Below are 18,683 nucleotides of genomic sequence, written 5' to 3'. Positions count from 1 at the left end.
GCAACAGCAACCAGAACATCTAGATCATCCATGACCTTGATGGTACCCTAGATTTGCTATGCTATCGCAAGATCTTTCATGAGTCCCCAAAGGAAAAGAGGAACCCCAAAGAAAAAGATCTTTCACGAGTGGACATATTTGTGCCCACTCATAAAAGGGGACAGTATGACTTTTAAAAATAGTGTTAACAAAAAACTAATAAATAAAAAACAAAATGTTTCAGAAAATGTATTGAGAAAACAGGAACAAAACATTTTGGCAAGAAAAATAAAAACTGTTACTACCAACTTATTTACCTCATGAAATGCTGTTGAAGAAAATGCAGTTGTTGATTCTAAAGTAGAATCTGCAGGAAATGAGAGGAATAATTTCATTCCCATATGTAGTTTAGTGAATTTCAAATATAACATAACTGTATAATTGAGTGTCTGTATGTGTGCTTGGTGCTTGTCCTGCCACTGATGCAAGAAAATTACTCCACAGCATGGTCAAACACAAGTATGACATGGAAAGGTTTTTTTTTTGTTGTTGTTGGTTTCACATCCCCAACTTTTCAGTTTCTTTTTTTCTTGTTTGTTGTGTGAGCAGCTGTGCATGTATGTGTTTTCACCCAAAATAAACTGGATGAAACTGCAGCTTTTGTGTGAGGAGCTCCAAAAAGCACTCTGACCATGATAATTGAGTATTTCTGAGCATTTGAATTTTTTGAGGACATTCTTTGATTAATTATTTCACTTATGTAGATTTTTGATGACATGTTGCATTTGTCTTTGACTTTTGGCAGGACAAGAATTTGACTGTTATCCTACGGTTCAGTGAGGAGGACCTGTGGTCCATATGTGTTCCATATAGAGTGAAACTACACAAATTTAGAAAGAAGGTTTAACATTTTTCCTCTTACTAATGACAAGTTGAAACACAATCAACCCCAATACACTAATAGACCCAGGGTCTCTCCCACTACAGCTGGGGGTGTTGCAATATTGATTTTTAAGATAATCCTAATATTTAAGAAATGAAAAATTATGTTAATTATATACACATAATAATATTGTGTAAACAATCTGGTGCCTCTTAACATGTGCTTTTTAAACATTAATTTTTGATCAAAGTTAAAGATGAATTTGACTTCAATATTCTTGACTGACTTATACTGCTTAATATTAATGTTAGCAAACTTGAGATTTGTGTGTAACTCTCTACTTTTACAGTGTTGTATGACGTATATCTGTTTTATAAGCTGCATGTTTGTTTCTTCCTGTCAGTGTTGTAGTAATATGTTCACGTACAAACTTATTAATTTTTCATCCTTGAGTCAGTCACTTCACTTTTCAGTTAGCTTTGCACATAATAACACATAGCAGTATAATAGTAATAGTAATATACATTCATTTTGAAGTGTTTTTGAGCATTTTCATATTCACCTTAGTGATTTACATAACTGTTAGCAGCAATGCCAGTTAGCATCACTTAAAACATTTTAGCTTGTCTTCTCACTTCTCCAAGAATCACCAATTCTGGTTTGGTCAAAAGAAACTCTAAATTCTCTATGTTAGATGTGAAAATATCATCGGGACTTGAGCAAGAAGGGTGTTGGGCATCATAATGCAGCAGGGAGGAACAGTGTGTCATCTAATGCAGTGAATTAAGAGCTTATTATGACCAAACCAAAGTTGGTGGTTGTTGGAGCATGGGAAAGATGAGCCAAGACATTTGTAGTGAGTTGTATTTTGTTGCTGCCAAGTGTGAATGAGGTTGACAATGCTAACACTGCTAAGGGTTATCTAAGACACTAAGGTGATCGTCACAATGCTCAAAAACTCCATCTTTAAAACAAAACAACGTACAGTTTGTAAACCTGATATATGTCACACTACATTGTGCAAGTAGAAAACAGACATTAGTCTGCTGACTCTTCTATACTCATGTTATGGTTAGGCTACACTTTCGTATGTCACAAATAGTTATTTCAATTGTGTTATCACAAAAGTAAGGCAAGTCTTTACAGAAACTTACACAACAGAATCTTACAATTAAAGGGAAACTGAATATAATGCTGCAGTTGCTACTTGTAACCTCAAAGGCAGCAGTTTAACAAAGGTTACATAGTCTTTAAGTAGAGAATAGTTTGACTTTATGTGTCTGCATGATGTAATCTGTTTGAGGAAGGCTTCTGAAGAAAAAGATGGTTAACACTTTAAAGACCATAACTGAAGTGAAGAGTGTTTAGTTGGGATAGCATATTAGTTTAGAATTAGTTTGAGTCAGAATATCATATTGGACAGAATGTAAAATTTTATACACAAAAGCTAGTTTTGTAGTGGATTCCTTTAGAACACAAGTGACTTCTGACTAATATTTTATTTAAGTAAAATATTTCATTTTCTAGTAGATATCAAATACTTCTTTAGTGTATTTTCCACGCCTGGATTTAAGTTAAACTAAAAACTTCCCACACACCTCTGCACTGATTTATTAAAAAAAAAAAGGTTGACGTTTAAATCACAAGGGCATTTCTCAGGACATAATCATAATGTGACATAGTGCTTAATACAGCCCATAACTGCATGATAGTCCACATCTGCATTGGAGTTGTGTCCATGTTCACATACAGCAGCTTCTGAGCGTCTGCCTTCCCTCAACTGTGAAAACACAGCATATCTATTTTCCTGTTGATATTACTTAAAAGGAAATATAGCTCAAGTCTACAGTATATAAATGCCCTGTGGGGTTCTGTGAACTTAAATTAATTAATGTACAAAATATGTATGTGTATAGTGTACAAACCGAAAACACATTTTCAGTAGAATAGGCCAACCCAAGGAGACATGTGCATGATATAGTAGGCAAGGGGTTTCAAGGGAACAAATCTATCAAAATAAGCAAATGTTTAAACAGCAAAGGGGCAAGACATATATTACTTCTCTATTCTCTTTTTTCCTATTAAACCAGAATTAGTTGGAGAAGTCTAGGTTGGCAAGCCTCCATAAATTAACCACTGAAATCTTTCTAATCAGTTTGCAAAGATGTTCCTAAAATAGACATTCCTCAAGCGCAGGCTAACTGCTTGCTGGAGTTATAGCAGTTTAGGATACTACATTCCACTGTTAATGGTGAAAACAACATCTAGCAAGCTGGGAAGGCTCAGTGATCATTTTCAGTAAAACATGCCTTAGCAAAGATATTTTCTTTGAAACTGTCTGCTTTGCAACAGCAAATAAATTGAAGGGCAGTTTGGCTTATATGTATAAACCTCAGATTTTTTTTTAGTTATATATTTAAGACAAACTGCTAACTAAACCACATCTAAATCCTGTGCACTGTGCGCTAGCAAAATAAACATCTGGTGATAAACGTCTGGGGCCATAATGACCTTTAATGAAGGCTTTTGTGACCCAAACATTTGACCTGTCAATAGATACTTTTATGTCAAATTGTCATCCACCCCAGTGACCTGATCTGACAGGACACGTGTTTCACCCCCTTGTCCCAAACAGCTTAAACAAACAGCTTAAAATCATTCACCTGAATAATGTAAAAAAAACACATTGTATAATACACCCCTGAAGCTTTTAAGTGGATAGCTGGAAAACTGTGATTGGTTGTGATTGAACCTCTGAGGTGGGATTTTCATGTCTAGTGGCATATAAATGTGGCAGCGCACATAAGTGGTACACTTGGGGACTGACCAGGTCAGACTGCTGTTGAATCATGGCAAAGGACTGGAGTTTCACCTCTTTGGTGGCACTAGCACTGCTATGGTGCTTAGTTGGGACAGAGGTAGAAGCTCAGGGCTGGTCACTAAAGGGTGCTCCACCTCCTCAAGAACGACAGGTCTATCAACCTCCTCCACCATCGAAGGTTCCTCAAATGCCACAGGTCCAACAACCACCACCGCAGAATGTTCCTCAGTACCGTCAAACGACACAGGTCCAACCACCACCACAGCCGAAGGTTCCTCAAATGCCGCAGGTCCAACAACCACCACCACCCCCAAAGACGCCTCAATACTCTCAAACGCCACCGGTCCAACCTCCTCCGCAACCTCCTCAGCCAGCAAAGACTCCTCAATATGAAAGACCACAGGTTCTTCCACCACAGCCACAATATCCTCAACCCCCGAAGACCCAACTGCCACCACAGGCTCCAAAATATTATCCAACATCACAGGTCCAAGCTCCTCCACCACAGGCTCCTAAATATCCTGAGAGGCCACAGGTCCAAGCTCCTCCACCACAAGCTCCTAAATATTATCCAACATCACAGGTCCAAGCTCCTCCACCACCACAGGCTCCTGAATATCCTGAGAGGCCACAGGTCCAAGCTCCTCCACCACAAGCTCCTAAATATTATCCAACATCACAGGTCCAAGCTCCTCCACCACCACAGGCTCCTAAATATCCTGAGAGGCCACAGGTCCAAGCTCCTCCACCACCACAGGCTCCTAAATATCCTGAGAGGCCACAGGTCCAAGCTCCTCCACCACAGGCTCCTAAATATCCCGAGAGGCCACAGGTCCAAGCTCCTCCACCACAGGCTCCTAAATATCCCGAGAGGCCACAGGTCCAAGCTCCTCCACCACAGGCTCCTAAATATCCCGAGAGGCCACAGGTCCAAGCTCCTCCACCACAGGCTCCTAAATATCCCGAGAGGCCACAGGTCCAAGCTCCTCCACCACAGGCGCCTAAATATCCCGAGAGGCCACAGGTCCAAGCTCCTCCACCACAGGCTCCTAAATATCCCGAGAGGCCACAGGTCCAAGCTCCTCCACCACAGGCTCCTAAATATCCCGAGAGGCCACAGGTCCAAGCTCCTCCACCACAGGCTCCTAAATATTATCCAACATCACAGGTCCAAGCTCCTCCACCACAGGCTCCTAAATATCCCGAGAGGCCACAGGTCCAAGCTCCTCCACCACAGGCTCCTAAATATCCCGAGAGGCCACAGGTCCAAGCTCCTCCACCACAGGCTCCTAAATATTATCCAACATCACAGGTCCAAGCTCCTCCACCACAGGCTCCTAAATATCCCGAGAGGCCACAGGTCCAAGCTCCTCCACCACCACAGGCTCCTAAATATCCCGAGAGGCCACAGGTCCAAGCTCCTCCACCACAGGCTCCTAAATATCCTGAGAGGCCACAGGTCCAAGCTCCTCCACCACAGGCTCCTAAATATTATCCAACATCACAGGTCCAAGCTCCTCCACCACAGGCTCCTAAATATTATCCAACATCACAGGTCCAAGCTCCTCCACCACAGGCTCCTAAATATCCCGAGAGGCCACAGGTCCAAGCTCCTCCACCACAGGCTCCTAAATATTATCCAACATCACAGGTCCAAGCTCCTCCACCACAAGCTCCTAAATATCCTGAGAGGCCACAGGTCCACGCTCCTCCACGACCACAGATTCCTAAATATCCTCAAAAGTTTCCTGTATATCCTCGAACATTTTATGAGTATCAGTCTCCCGAAGAGCCACAGGTTCCTCATTCACAGGAACCACAGGAGCCAAAGCGAACATATCAGCCCTATCAACCACAGCAACCACATCAACCCTATCAGCCCTATCAACCACAGCAACCACATCAACCCTATCAACCACAGCAACCACAGCAACCATATCGACCACAGCAACCAGAGCAACCATATCAACCAAAACAACCGCAGCAACCTACATCACCACAGGTACCACAGCCATCTCCCGTCCAGACTTGTGAAGTGTCTGGGAGCCAGAGAGTCCCATGTGGAGGTCCTTCTATCACTGCTGCTGAATGTGAAGCAATTAGCTGCTGCTTTGATGGCCAACAGTGCTACTTTGGAAAAGCAGGTGAGTTTTTTGACAAGGCTGTTATTGGTCGCCAAATATCCTTTTCTAGCTGTATTGAGTAAATACTGCATTGTGTCATCATGGAAGATTTTGCTTAACTGCTGAAACGATCCCTATTGAATGGTAAAAAGTTTATTTATCATACTATCAATTTTTGTCAAGTGTTTGCTATAATTTTAATCAATATTTGGGTATCGAACACTTATACACACCTTTTCACCACAGCCCACATATTGTGCATCCTAATGCTCATAATGAGGCCAAGATGCCAATGTGTTAGCATTTAGCTAATGGCACAGCTGTATTCTAAGTAACCCCTGAAGTAAAGGCTGTGGACTCGTAGTCTTGTTACATTTTCTTTGGTCTGTAAAATCTAATCCTTCAATCTATAATGCCTGTTTTTATTGCACCAGTGACCGTTCAGTGCACCAAGGATGCCCAGTTCATCGTGGTAGTGGCCAGAGATGCCACTTTGCCCAACATTGACCTCGAGTCCATCTCACTGCTGGGAGAAGGTCAAGGCTGTACACATGTTGACTCTAATTCAGCGTTTGCCATCTACCAATTTCCTGTTACTGCCTGTGGCTCTCTGGTCATGGTAAGATGTTGGTTTTCTCTATTTTAAAACCAATAAAGACAATTCTGAAAGATTGTTATGCCAACGGCCCATTTTTTTTCGTAGGAGGAGCCTGGTGTTATAATCTATGAGAACAGGATGTCTTCCTCATTTGAAGTTGGAGTTGGGCCTTATGGGGACATTACCAGGGACAGCACCTATGAGTAGGAGATCATTGTTTAAAAAGATGTTTGTTGTGTCAGAAATGAAAGTTATGACCAAGAAGCATAACACCTCTTCCATTTTTCAGATTACTTTTCCAGTGTAGGTACACTGGCATTTCTGTTGAAACTCTGGTTGTAGAAGTGTCGCCAGGACAAGACCTCCCCCTACCAGTCGCTGCTCTGGGACCAATCAACGTACACATGAGGTTGGCTAATGGACAATGCACGACAAAGGGTTGTAATGAAGGTAAGTGTATGTTAACCTGGCAGCGTTGCTGGATTTTTGGTAATTTTTTTAATGCTGGCTGTCTTACTGACTGGTATCTCTGCTCTCACAGTGGATGTGGCCTACAGCTCTTACTACACGGAGGCAGACTATCCTGTGACCAAAGTACTGAGGGACCCTGTGTACGTGGAGGTTCAGCTCCTCGAAAAGATAGATCCCATGCTTGTCCTGACTCTTGGTCGCTGTTGGACAACCACAAGCCCCAACCCACACAGTCTACCCCAGTGGGACATTCTGATCGATGGGTAACTAAAATCATGAAATTACACTGTTTTTATAACATGTTCAATTTTTGTCAGGGTTTACACTTCTGTCAATTCTGCTCCAGAGGAATAGAGAATAAGAAAATTAAAGCAATAACAACACTGAGATCATAAGTGTTTTTAATGTGTCACTGCATTGACCTGATTTGCTCTCCACCCAGGTGTCCATACATGGATGATCGCTACTTGTCTTCACTGGTTCCAGTCACTGGTGTGGACTTGCCTGGTCATTACAAGCGTTTCTTGTTTAAGATGTTCACCTTTGTGGACCCCAATTCAATGGAACCCATGAGGGAACAGGTAATAAATATATCAACTAATGAGAAACCGCTGCAACAAAATATTTTTGTATTGCTCTGCCAACACTATTTTCCTTGTTCCATCCTTGTTCAGGTGTACATTCACTGCAGTACAGCAGTTTGCGCTGCTGCACCGGGTCACAACTGTGAACCATCATGCCACAGAATGAGTAAGAGATGAATTTCTAATTTGCAAAATTAAGGAGCAATATGCACTTAAATCTGACCATGTTTGTATGTCCTTCTGTAGAGAGAGATGTCCAGGCTGTGGAGCAGAAGACAGTTGAGCCCAAGGTTGTGGTTTCTTCCGGACCTGTGATCATGAGCCAACCCGAGCAGTAAACAGCACAGTGTTGAGTTGAGAACATTTAGTAAAAGATTTGGAACATTAACATTGTTCAGTGGTAAATGAAAATGACAATGCACATATTTGGAACATCTGCAAAAACATTAGTAAAGAGTCAAAGGTGTGCTGCAGGACAATCCCCAAATTACTGCAGTCATGTTTGCATCGACTATAACCAAATATTTTGTTGACACCGTGTCACTGAGTTGTCGATTTAACTGGTAATGTTTGAAGCTGTATTTAGTGGTACAGTTGAATTGGATTGCTCTGTATTAAGAGTGTTTCTATTGTTTTCTCAGCGATTGTTTGTTTTCTGTCTCAAAAAATAGATTAATAAATAAAATGCATTTTAAGATCTGTAAAGATATTGGCTGGCTTAGACAGCACAGGAGTACCTTGTTATTGGTAAATCAGGGATATTCCAAGTTGCATTTAAATGGGTCTGAAAGCATTACTTATCTTGAGAAGTGTAAATGAGAAGTTATTACACTAACAGATGGGATGAAACTGTAGTGCATGACCTTTTTTTTCTGGAACCAGTGACATTCTAATAAACATGGAGTGCTGATACTGAATTTTGTTGATCATGATCAGCTTACAAAACAGTAAAAGATGTAAATAAAGCAATTCATAACTCATGTTTTTGTCAAAATGTTTACTGTATTGAGTCACAAGTGTTCTCTCAGACCTAACTGCCCTGCCTTGGCACGAGAATTAAGTCCTCAAAATTTAATACTTTCACTCACAATTCATGCCATCATCATGTAGTGGAATAAACAGTACAGTGCTTCTCTCTAAAAGGTTGTTGTGTAGAGCTGTACTGCTGTAGTGCAAAATAAAAATACTTAAAATACAGTACTTAAGCAAATGTACTTAATTTCATCCTCCAGTTACTTTCTACCCCTGATCCTGTGAAGAACTCACTTTCTGTGGAGAAGCTCCAGGATTTGTTTTGACATGACATGGTCACCGCCACAATCTGTCTGTGTTTTTCAGCATAGGGAGAGAGTTGTTTAAAGATCAAACAGAGCTGTGTAACTATGCAGAAATGCTGACTTGTGTTTTCTTTTCATTAATAACAGGGACCTGATTAGCTGTAATGCTATTGAGGTTAAAATGTATTAAAAATGTATCAGGTCTATTCCCAGAATGATCTCAGAAGAATTGGCCACTGTAAACACTATGATTTCATTCACTAAATTATTTCCCATTGATTGTTTTAATCTGCAGTTAAAAGGATCCCTACAGGAACTTAAAGTATCTTCAAGATGTGTTATCACTGACATTTTTAGGACAGTGTACTTCAATTAAGCAGACCTTGAACTGAGATTATTTACAGTTACGTTGAATCACCTGAGCCCAGTTGAGCTGGTGAAATCAGTAAGGAAGCTGTTGTCCCAACTGTAAATAGATGTTTTTTAGGGCAGCCATTTTGACATGAAATATTGGGGGAAACATACCTATAATACTAATAAAGGTTCACTTCCATTTAGGCCAGACAGAGTCAAGGTGCTGCTATTGTGGATACCGGCTCACTGGAAAGGCTTGAATGTGACCTTAACCGACCCTTTCTAACACTGTCTTCAAATGAAACTTGTGAATTTGTGCTTATGACTCGGGAAGTTGTGTAAAGAACTTGAGAATGCAGAGCTTTCAGAAAATTTGCACTTATGATGTCATGAATACCACCTTTTTTAGATGAGCCTTACACATAGAACAGCGATTCCCAAAGTGTGGGCTGCGGCCCATACATGGGCCATGACGGTGACGTGTAATTAGTGGAATTAGTATCATCAGTAACACCTGTGTTTACCCCACTGTTTCATATCAATATGGCTGCCATGAAAACGGTGTTGGTGGACCAGCTCATAATACAAAAAAGACACAGCATGGAGACACATATGTTGAAATTTCATTATTATTTTTTTAGCTTGCACTCAGAAATATTTGGTATTAGCTAACTAACTTCTTCCAGATATGCAGTAACATTACCTTACCATGTTAAGGTTGGTTAGTATACTTGAGCACAGATGTGGACCATAGTATTAAAAGGATGCCTTGCCATGGGTTTTGTTCCAACTTTGGGGATTATGAAAAGGCCACTACCAGAAGACCTGAGGGTTCTAGATGGTTCATACAATAAAAGCAACTCCGATAAATAGGTAGGCCTAAGACCGTTAAGAGCTTTATAAACCAATAAAAGGATCTTAAAATCAGTTCTGAAGCACACAGGAAGCCAGTGCAGAGACTTTAAATTTGGTGTAATGTGTGCTCTCTTTCTGGTCCTCATCAGCACACATGCAGCTGAGTTTTGTAGTAACTGTGACTGAGCAATATTTTTCTTTGTAAGACCACAAAGTAGAGCATTGCAATAGTCAGTTCTGCAGGTAATAAAAGCATGCGTCAGTGTCTCTATGTTGGCTTGGGAAAGAAACGGTTGTACTGTTGTAAGGTGATAAAATCCAGTTTTGGTTATACTTCTTATATGGGGTTTAAAGATAAGATTCAAATCAATTATAACTCCAGAGCTTGTGGTTTAACATTAAGTTTCTCTCTCTGAGCTTCAGGACCAATATAGGACCAAATTAAGACCTTGGTTTTGTCCTGGCTGAGTTGAAGACTTGATATCAAAAATAAAGTTAAAAAGAGCATCAGTTGGTCCCAGGTCATCAAGAGACACAGCGATATACAGCTGAGTGTCATCAGCATAACTATGGAAATTGATGCCGTGCCTCCTGATGACGTTTCCAAGTGGCAGCATGTAAAAATTAAAAAGTGCTGGACCTAAAATTGAACCTTGAGGACACCACAATCCATTTTATAGCTTTCTGATGAACATTCATCCATTGTTACATAAAATTCTCTGTCAGAAAGATAAGATTTAAACCAGTTAAAAACAGTACCAGAGAAGCCAACCAGATTAAATAATCTGTCTAAAAGAACCGAGTGGTCGACTGCATCAAAGGCTGCAGTAAGATCGAGTAGTATTAATACAGGGAGTTTTTTCAAATCCATATTTGACCTCAGTTCATTAACAACCTTGACCAGTGCTGTCTCTGTGCTGTAACTGGCTCGAAAGCCAGACTGGTATTTTTCAATATATTGTGGGAGATCATAAAATGATTTAAATTATTAAAAACAAGCTTCTATAAAATTTTACTTAAAAATTGCAGATTGGACACTGGTCTATAGTTGTTAATTACAAAGGCATCTAAATTATTTTGTTTCAAAAGAGGCGTAACCATGACAGTCTTAAAAGCAGTGGAAAAAATACCTGTCTGAAGTGAAAAGTTTACACATTAAATTTGCTTGTAAAATAAAATGTATGTGCTTAAAAATCCTCTCCTATGTTCAAAATATCCCATCTAAATCATCACAAATATTATTCGATAAATCAGGTCCACGCAGCGAAGTATTCAGATTTTGGGTTAAAAAGAATACAGACTCAGTAAAATATGGGTCAAGTATAAAGTTAGTTTTCAAATTCATTCAGTTAATTAACTGAATGGCAAGTATTTCCAATACATTATACTATGATCATTATTACATTACACCACTGATAATATAATAATGATTTTTTAATTACACAAAATGAGAGGTCTACAGCACGATAACAGACTGGAGCGCAACATTTTTCAAACATTTGGCTGACACTACACTGTCATGCACCATCACAGTACTACTGGCAGTTATAATAAATAGATAATAAAATGCCTTTAATACTGTTTAGAGTCATATCTAGAAAACTCTTTAGAGACTTAAAGATATATTGATCCTGACATGATGCTTGCAGATGATTTAAAGCTCTCGGTTTGGGAAACTGCAATGTGGTTGTGTTTAAATAATGGTAGTAATAATGAATATGTTCATAATAGGCTATACAGCAGCAAGGCAAATATATAGACAACCTAGTTTGTGCTAAATGCATATTATGACAAACTTTGTAACAGATTCAGGGACAAGATCAATATGTTTGCTATAGCAAAGTAAACATTTGGTGACAAATAAAGTCTGGGGCCACAGAGACCTCTATTAAAGGTTTTTGTGACCCAAATGTTGGACTTGTAAATAAATACTTTAATGTCAAACTGTCACCCACCCCAGTGACCTGAACTGATAGGATGTGTATCATCCCCTTTTCCAACCCATACAACGTATCTGGTGAGCTTGTCAAACAGCTTATTAAATCATCCATCATCTGAATAATGTTTAAAAAAGAACTTATATAATACACCCACCGAGGCTTTTGAGTGGCTATTGCAAAGCTAGGAAGCTGTGATTGGTGGTGATTTGACCTCAGAGGTGGGGCTTTTAATCACATATAAATGTGACAGCATACACTAAAGAGGGACTGTCCAGGTCAGACTGCTGTTGAACCATGGCAAAGCACTATAGTGTCACCTCTTTAGTGGCACTAGCACTGCTATGGTGCTTAGCTGGGACAACGGTTGAAGCTCAGGACCAACGCTGGCAGAATCCTGCATCAAAAGGTGCTCCACACCAACCAAAGGTCCCACCAGTTACACTGCCAAAGCTTCCTCAGCCACCTCAGCCACCACAGGTCCTTCCACGACCTCAAGCACCAAAGCTTCCTCAGCCACCTCAGCCACCACAGGTCCTTCCACGCCCTCAAGCACCAAAGCTTCCTCAGCCACCTCAGCCACCACAGGTCCTTCCACGACCTCAAGCACCAAAGCTTCCTCAGCAACCTCAGCCACCAAAAGTCCAGCCAGCTCAACCGCCAAAGCTTCCTCAATATCCTCAACCGCCAAAGGCCCAACCAGCTACACCGCCAAAGTTTCCTCAGTACGTATCAGCGATCCAGGATCATCCTCAGGAACCACAGACCCCTCAATGGCAGCGACCGCAGCGTCCTCAGGTGCCACAGACACCTTCCATTTACAAGCCAGGTTGGGCTAAGCAACCTACTGTGCAGAACTGTGAGGTTTCAGGAAACGTGAGAGTCCCATGTGGAGGTCCTGATATCTCTGCTGCTGGATGTGAAGCCATAAACTGCTGCTTTGATGGCCAACAATGCTACTTTGGAAAGGCAGGTGAGTTTGTAAAAAAGACTGCTCTTCTCATACAACTTTTTCCCGGTTGCCTTCTACTGACTACGTGAACACTGGTGGAGGATGCTAAAAGTTAAAGCATGACTATACTGGAAGAATAATCTTTTCTTAAAGAGGTGTCATGCATTTTTTTGCTTTTTACATTTACTCAATAAAATCTGATCTTTTAACCTATCAAATTTTATTGCACCAGTGACCGTTCAGTGCACCAAGGATGCCCAGTTCATCGTGGTAGTACCTTTTCACCACAGCCCACATATTGTGCATCCTAATGCTCATAATGAGGCCAAGATGCCAATGTGTTAGCATTTAGCTAATGGCACAGCTGTATTCTAAGTAACCCCTGAAGTAAAGGCTGTGGACTCGTAGTCTTGTTACATTTTCTTTGGTCTGTAAAATCTAATCCTTCAATCTATAATGCCTGTTTTTATTGCACCAGTGACCGTTCAGTGCACCAAGGATGCCCAGTTCATCGTGGTAGTGGCCAGAGATGCCACTTTGCCCAACATTGACCTCGAGTCCATCTCACTGCTGGGAGAAGGTCAAGGCTGTACACATGTTGACTCTAATTCAGCGTTTGCCATCTACCAATTTCCTGTTACTGCCTGTGGCTCTCTGGTCATGGTAAGATGTTGGTTTTCTCTATTTTAAAATCAATAAAGACAATTCTGAAAGATTGTTTTGCCAACGGGCATTTTTTTTCCCCTTGTTTTTTTCGTAGGAGGAGCCTGGTGTTATAATCTATGAGAACAGGATGTCTTCCTCATTTGAAGTTGGAATTGGGTCTGATGGTGTCATTACCAGAGACAGCAGCTTTGAGTAGGTGATATTATTTAAGATGCCAGTAGTATCAAAATAAGAGTTCTGACCAAGACACATAACACCAGTTCTCTTTTTCAGATTACTTTTCCAGTGTAGGTACACCGGTACCTCTGTTGAAACTCTGGTTGTAGAAGTGTCGCCAGGACAAGACCTCCCCCTACCAGTCGCTGCTCTGGGACCAATCAACGTACACATGAGGTTGGCTAATGGACAATGCATGACAAAGGGTTGTAATGAAGGTAAGTGTATGTTAACCTGGCAGTGATCGTTTTTTTAATGCTTACCAACTGGTATCTCTGCTCTCACAGTGGATGTGGCCTACAGCTCTTACTACACGGAGGCAGACTATCCTGTGACCAAAGTACTGAGGGACCCTGTGTACGTGGAGGTTCAGCTCCTCGAAAAGATAGATCCCATGCTTGTCCTGACTCTTGGTCGCTGTTGGACAACCACAAGCCCCAACCCACACAGTCTACCCCAGTGGGACATTCTGATCGATGGGTAACTAAAATCATGAAATTACACTGTTTTTATAACATGTTCAATTTTTGTCAGGGTTTACTCTTCTATCAAGAAGATGGGTAACTAAAAACACCAATTTTCATCATGTTGGATCTTAGTTAAAGTTAACATTGCTGTCAGGTCTGCTCACTGAGAGAACTGAACCTCAAACATGTCTTTGTTAGGGGTGGGAATCACAAGAGGCCCCACAATATGATGTTATCATGATACTTAAGTAACAATATGATATAACTGTGATTTTAAACATTTTGCAATACACTGAGTATTGCTATTACATTGAAAACATTTTCAGTTGTTTTCATCTAATTTCAGTCATTTTTATTGCAGACAGACTGAATTAACACTGTCGTAAAAACCTACCAATCCCTCTGACAGTGAACTCTGCTGACCTGACCTGAAAAAAGCACCACCTACTGGACTGAAAAATCCTTTGATTTTATTATTCTAATACCAAAAAATGTCATTAACATTTGTAATATTAACAATTTATGTTATAAAAGACTGATACTTGGTGTCCATGTATCAACATAGTATTGCCACACAAAATATCACAATACTTTCAATTTTCTCTCCTGCCCTCTTTGGTGTTTCTGTACTGCAATTTCTTCTTACTTTTTGGCCAAAATATATGTCAAAACAAAATAACACGAATAACCTAATATGTAAGGGATAATGTACAGTGAGCAAGTCATTATTGCAAAGTAAAGCCAGACAGGACCCTGATGTGAAGACAACCCCCCCCCCCCCCCCCCCAATTTCATACAAAATATTGAATGAATTCATTTAAAAATGATTTTATGGATTAAAAATGATGTTGTTTCTCCTCTGGAGTGCATGATGAGAACTGCATCCATAGTATGTTCTTCATAGCAACAGTCTACTATACACAAATAACAGGGCTTAGAATGCTACAGTTGACCAATCAGAATTGAGTATTTGACAAAGCTGTGTAATAACAACTGATAAAATCTGCAATGTTGATGCATCACTAGGCTGCAGTGGAAACCCTGACTTCCTTATTCAGTTTTATTTAATTGCATCCTCTTCCTCCATCCAGGTGTCCATACAGGGATGATCCATACTTATCCTCATTGGTCCCAGTCCCCGTCACTGGTGTGGAGTTCCCAAGCCACTACAGGCGTTTCATTTTCAAAATGTTTGCCTTTGTGGACCCCAATTCAATGGAACCCACAAAGAATCAGGTAATGAATAGATCCATTGATGAGACACTGCTTCAACAAAATATTTTCATATTGCTCTGCCAACACTGTTTTCCTTGTTCAGGTGTACATTCACTGCAGCACAGCAGTTTGTGCAGCTGCACCGGGTCGCAACTGTGAACCATCATGCTCCAGAATGAGTAAGAAATGAATTCATAACCTGCAGATTTCAGGAGCAACATGCACTTAAATCTGACCATGTTTGTATGTCTTTCTGTAGAGAGAGATGTCAAGACTGTGGAGCAGAAGACAACTGAGCCCAAGGTTGTGGCTTCTTCTGGACCTCTGATGTTTACAGCTGAGCAGTAAAAGTCACAGACTCAAGAATTTGGCTGAGAATGTTTAGTAAAAGATTTGTAATATTAACATTGTTCAATTATTAGTGGTGTGAAATAAAACAGAAATATAGTCTAAAGAGCCAAAAGTGTGCTGCAGCCAGAATGAAATGGATCCCCAACGTATCAAATCTGTGTTAAAAAAATGTCTTTGATGTTCTGTAAATACTTTCTGATTATGTTTGTGTATACTATATATATTTAATGTTATTGGTATTCTAACAAACAGGAACATTTGGCAGTAAGATTTAAAGACTCCAAAGTGAAAAATACATTTTTTTTTCTCCTACCTGGTGTGATATTTATTCATCTAGATTGTTTTGGCGTGAGTTGCTGAGTTTTGGAGATATCAAGTGTAGAGAGAATATAATGGAACTCTTCTGGGCTCAGCATGTGGTGCTCAAAGCACCAAAAATACATTTGAACAGCAATATCTCTTTCCAGAGGTAATGGCCATGTTACTGAAGATAATATACCAACCTTGTTGTGAGCAGTCTCATGTAGGAACTATTTTCTTTTTACCATCCACCAACTGTATCACCATGCAGAAGGATGCATGCATCTACTCATGGATGAGAGGCTTGTGGTTGTGACAGTGCAGGATGTTCTGGATCTCTTGTCCATAAGTAGATGTACTCTTCCTTCTGCGCTGTTGCAGGTGTAGTTCTGTAAAAAGAGAACAGTTCCTACATGAAACTGCTCACAACAAGGGTCATGATTTCTGGAAGACATTGCTGTTGAGTTTTTCCAAATGTGTATGTATGTATATATATATATATATTTTAACTTTGAGCTCCACAAGTCATCTGCATTCTGGTTCCATTATATCTGAGAGAAGTCAGTCATCTCTGTGGCTGATACCCCCAAAACTCAGCAACTAACAGCAAAACAGGCCAGAGAAAAAAATATGTATTTTTGATTGTGAGATGAACTGTCGCTTTAACTTGTGGTTTTAAAATGACTCTTAACAAAATACAATACAATTTTCAATAAATGTTGACTGTAAATGATAAATAGTAGCTATTCCATTTTACCTAATTGTCTTGATGTGATGTGAATTAAGTCTTTAGAAATGCCAAATTGATCTTTTAAAGTTCAGGTAATCTAACCAGTGCTGTGTTTGTGTCACTTTGGTCAGCAGACAGCCATTTGTATTTATGAAATCCCAACATTTTAACATGAAGCATTTTCTTGTCGTGTCTGCTGACTCTTCTATACTCACATCAGGGTTAGGCAGGCTACACTTTCGTATGTCAAAAATAGTTATTTCAATTGTGTTATCACAATTCACATAAATTAATTCATGTACAAAATATGCATGTTTATAATGTATAAACCAAAAACACATTTTTGGAGACATGTGCATGATATAGTAGACAAGGGGTTTCAAGGGAACAAATCTATCAAAATAAGCAAATGTTTAAACAGCAAAGGGGCAAGACATATATTACTTCTCTACCCTATTAAACCAGAATTAGTTGGAGAAGTCTAGGTTGGCAAGCCTCCATAAATTAACCACTGAAATCTTTCTAATCAGTTTGCAAAGATGTTCCTAAAATAGACATTCCTCAAGCGCAGGCTAACTGCTTGCTGGAGTTATAGCAGTTTAGGATACTACATTCCACTGTTAATGGTGAAAACAACATCTAGCAAGCTGGGAAGGCTCAGTGATCATTTTCAGTAAAACATGCCTTAGCAAAGATATTTTCTTTGAAACTGTCTGCTTTGCAACAGCAAATAAATTGAAGGGCAGTTTGGCTTATATGTATAAACCTCAGATTTTTTTTTAGTTATATATTTAAGACAAACTGCTAACTAAACCACATCTAAATCCTGTGCACTGTGCGCTAGCAAAATAAACATCTGGTGATAAACGTCTGGGGCCATAATGACCTTTAATGAAGGCTTTTGTGACCCAAACATTTGACCTGTCAATAGATACTTTTATGTCAAATTGTCATCCACCCCAGTGCCCTGATCTGACAGGACACGTGTTTCACCCCCTTGTCCCAAACAGCTTAAACAAACAGCTTAAAATCATTCACCTGAATAATGTAAAAAAAACACATTGTATAATACACCCCTGAAGCTTTTAAGTGGATAGCTGGAAAACTGTGATTGGTTGTGATTGAACCTCTGAGGTGGGATTTTCATGTCTAGTGGCATATAAATGTGGCAGCACACATAAGTGGTAAACTTGGGGACTGACCAGGTCAGACTGCTGTTGAATCATGGCAAAGGACTGGAGTTTCACCTCTTTGGTGGCACTAGCACTGCTATGGTGCTTAGTTGGGACAGAAGTAGAAGCTCAGGGCTGGTCACTAAAGGGTGCTCCACCTCCTCAAGGACCACAGGCCTATCAACCTCCTCCACCGCCAAAGGCTCCTCAGTATCCTCAAATGCTGCAGGTCCAACAACCACCACCGCTGAGGATTATGCAAATGCCACAGGTCCAACAACCACCACCGCCAAAGGTTCCTCAGTATCCTCAAATGCCGCAGGTCCAACAACCACCACCGCAGAAGGTTCCTCAAATGCCGCAGGTCCAACAACCATCACTGTCGAAGGTTCCTCAAATGCCACCGGTCCAACCTCCTCCTCAATATGAAAGACCATAGGTTCTTCCACCACAGCCACAATAGGCAATGTAAAAGGGTTATATCTTTTACTTTTTAGTGTTAAATGCAATTTTCCACCATTTCTGCAGCTTTAATGATATTTGGTATTTTAACAGGGCATATAACAATGGTGCCCCTTTAAAACAAATTGTACTTCATTTCAGTGTTCTTTATTCAGTATCTAATATACTAAATACAGCATCACAAAGATCAGCTGTGTGCATCTTTATGTAATAGTGAATTGAAACTTTTTAGGATTGAACAAGTCCTTCTCTGACTGGTGTGATCCAAAG

The 18,683-nt window shown here is 40.2% G+C and overlaps 2 protein-coding genes across 2 annotated transcripts; both read left to right on the top strand.

Annotated features, from left to right (window-relative positions):
- Window positions 1–3,642: 3,642 nt before the first annotated feature.
- LOC146316379 (zona pellucida sperm-binding protein 4-like) lies at window positions 3,643–8,296 on the top strand. The gene is made up of 10 exons (XM_084734839.1): window positions 3,643–3,879; window positions 3,955–4,521; window positions 5,641–5,827; window positions 6,241–6,425; window positions 6,510–6,607; window positions 6,694–6,854; window positions 6,946–7,138; window positions 7,318–7,456; window positions 7,550–7,625; window positions 7,706–8,296. The coding sequence occupies exons 1-10, from the start codon at window positions 3,712–3,714 to the stop codon at window positions 7,795–7,797; spliced, it is 1,866 nt and encodes a 621-aa protein (XP_084590965.1). The 5' UTR covers window positions 3,643–3,711; the 3' UTR covers window positions 7,798–8,296.
- A 3,883-nt stretch (window positions 8,297–12,179) lies between these two features.
- On the top strand, window positions 12,180–15,746 carry LOC146316378 (zona pellucida sperm-binding protein 4-like). The gene is made up of 8 exons (XM_084734840.1): window positions 12,180–12,855; window positions 13,313–13,497; window positions 13,595–13,692; window positions 13,774–13,934; window positions 14,004–14,196; window positions 15,275–15,419; window positions 15,502–15,577; window positions 15,658–15,746. The coding sequence occupies exons 1-8, from the start codon at window positions 12,180–12,182 to the stop codon at window positions 15,744–15,746; spliced, it is 1,623 nt and encodes a 540-aa protein (XP_084590966.1).
- Window positions 15,747–18,683: the final 2,937 nt, after the last annotated feature.

The sequence above is a fragment of the Lutjanus erythropterus genome, chromosome 13 (assembly GCF_056507025.1).
Source record: "Lutjanus erythropterus isolate fLutEry1 chromosome 13, fLutEry1.hap2, whole genome shotgun sequence".
NCBI classification, from domain to species: domain Eukaryota; kingdom Metazoa; phylum Chordata; class Actinopteri; order Lutjaniformes; family Lutjanidae; genus Lutjanus; species Lutjanus erythropterus.
The sequence above is the reverse complement of the archived record's forward strand: the minus strand, read 5'-3'. Positions and strand labels throughout refer to the sequence as shown.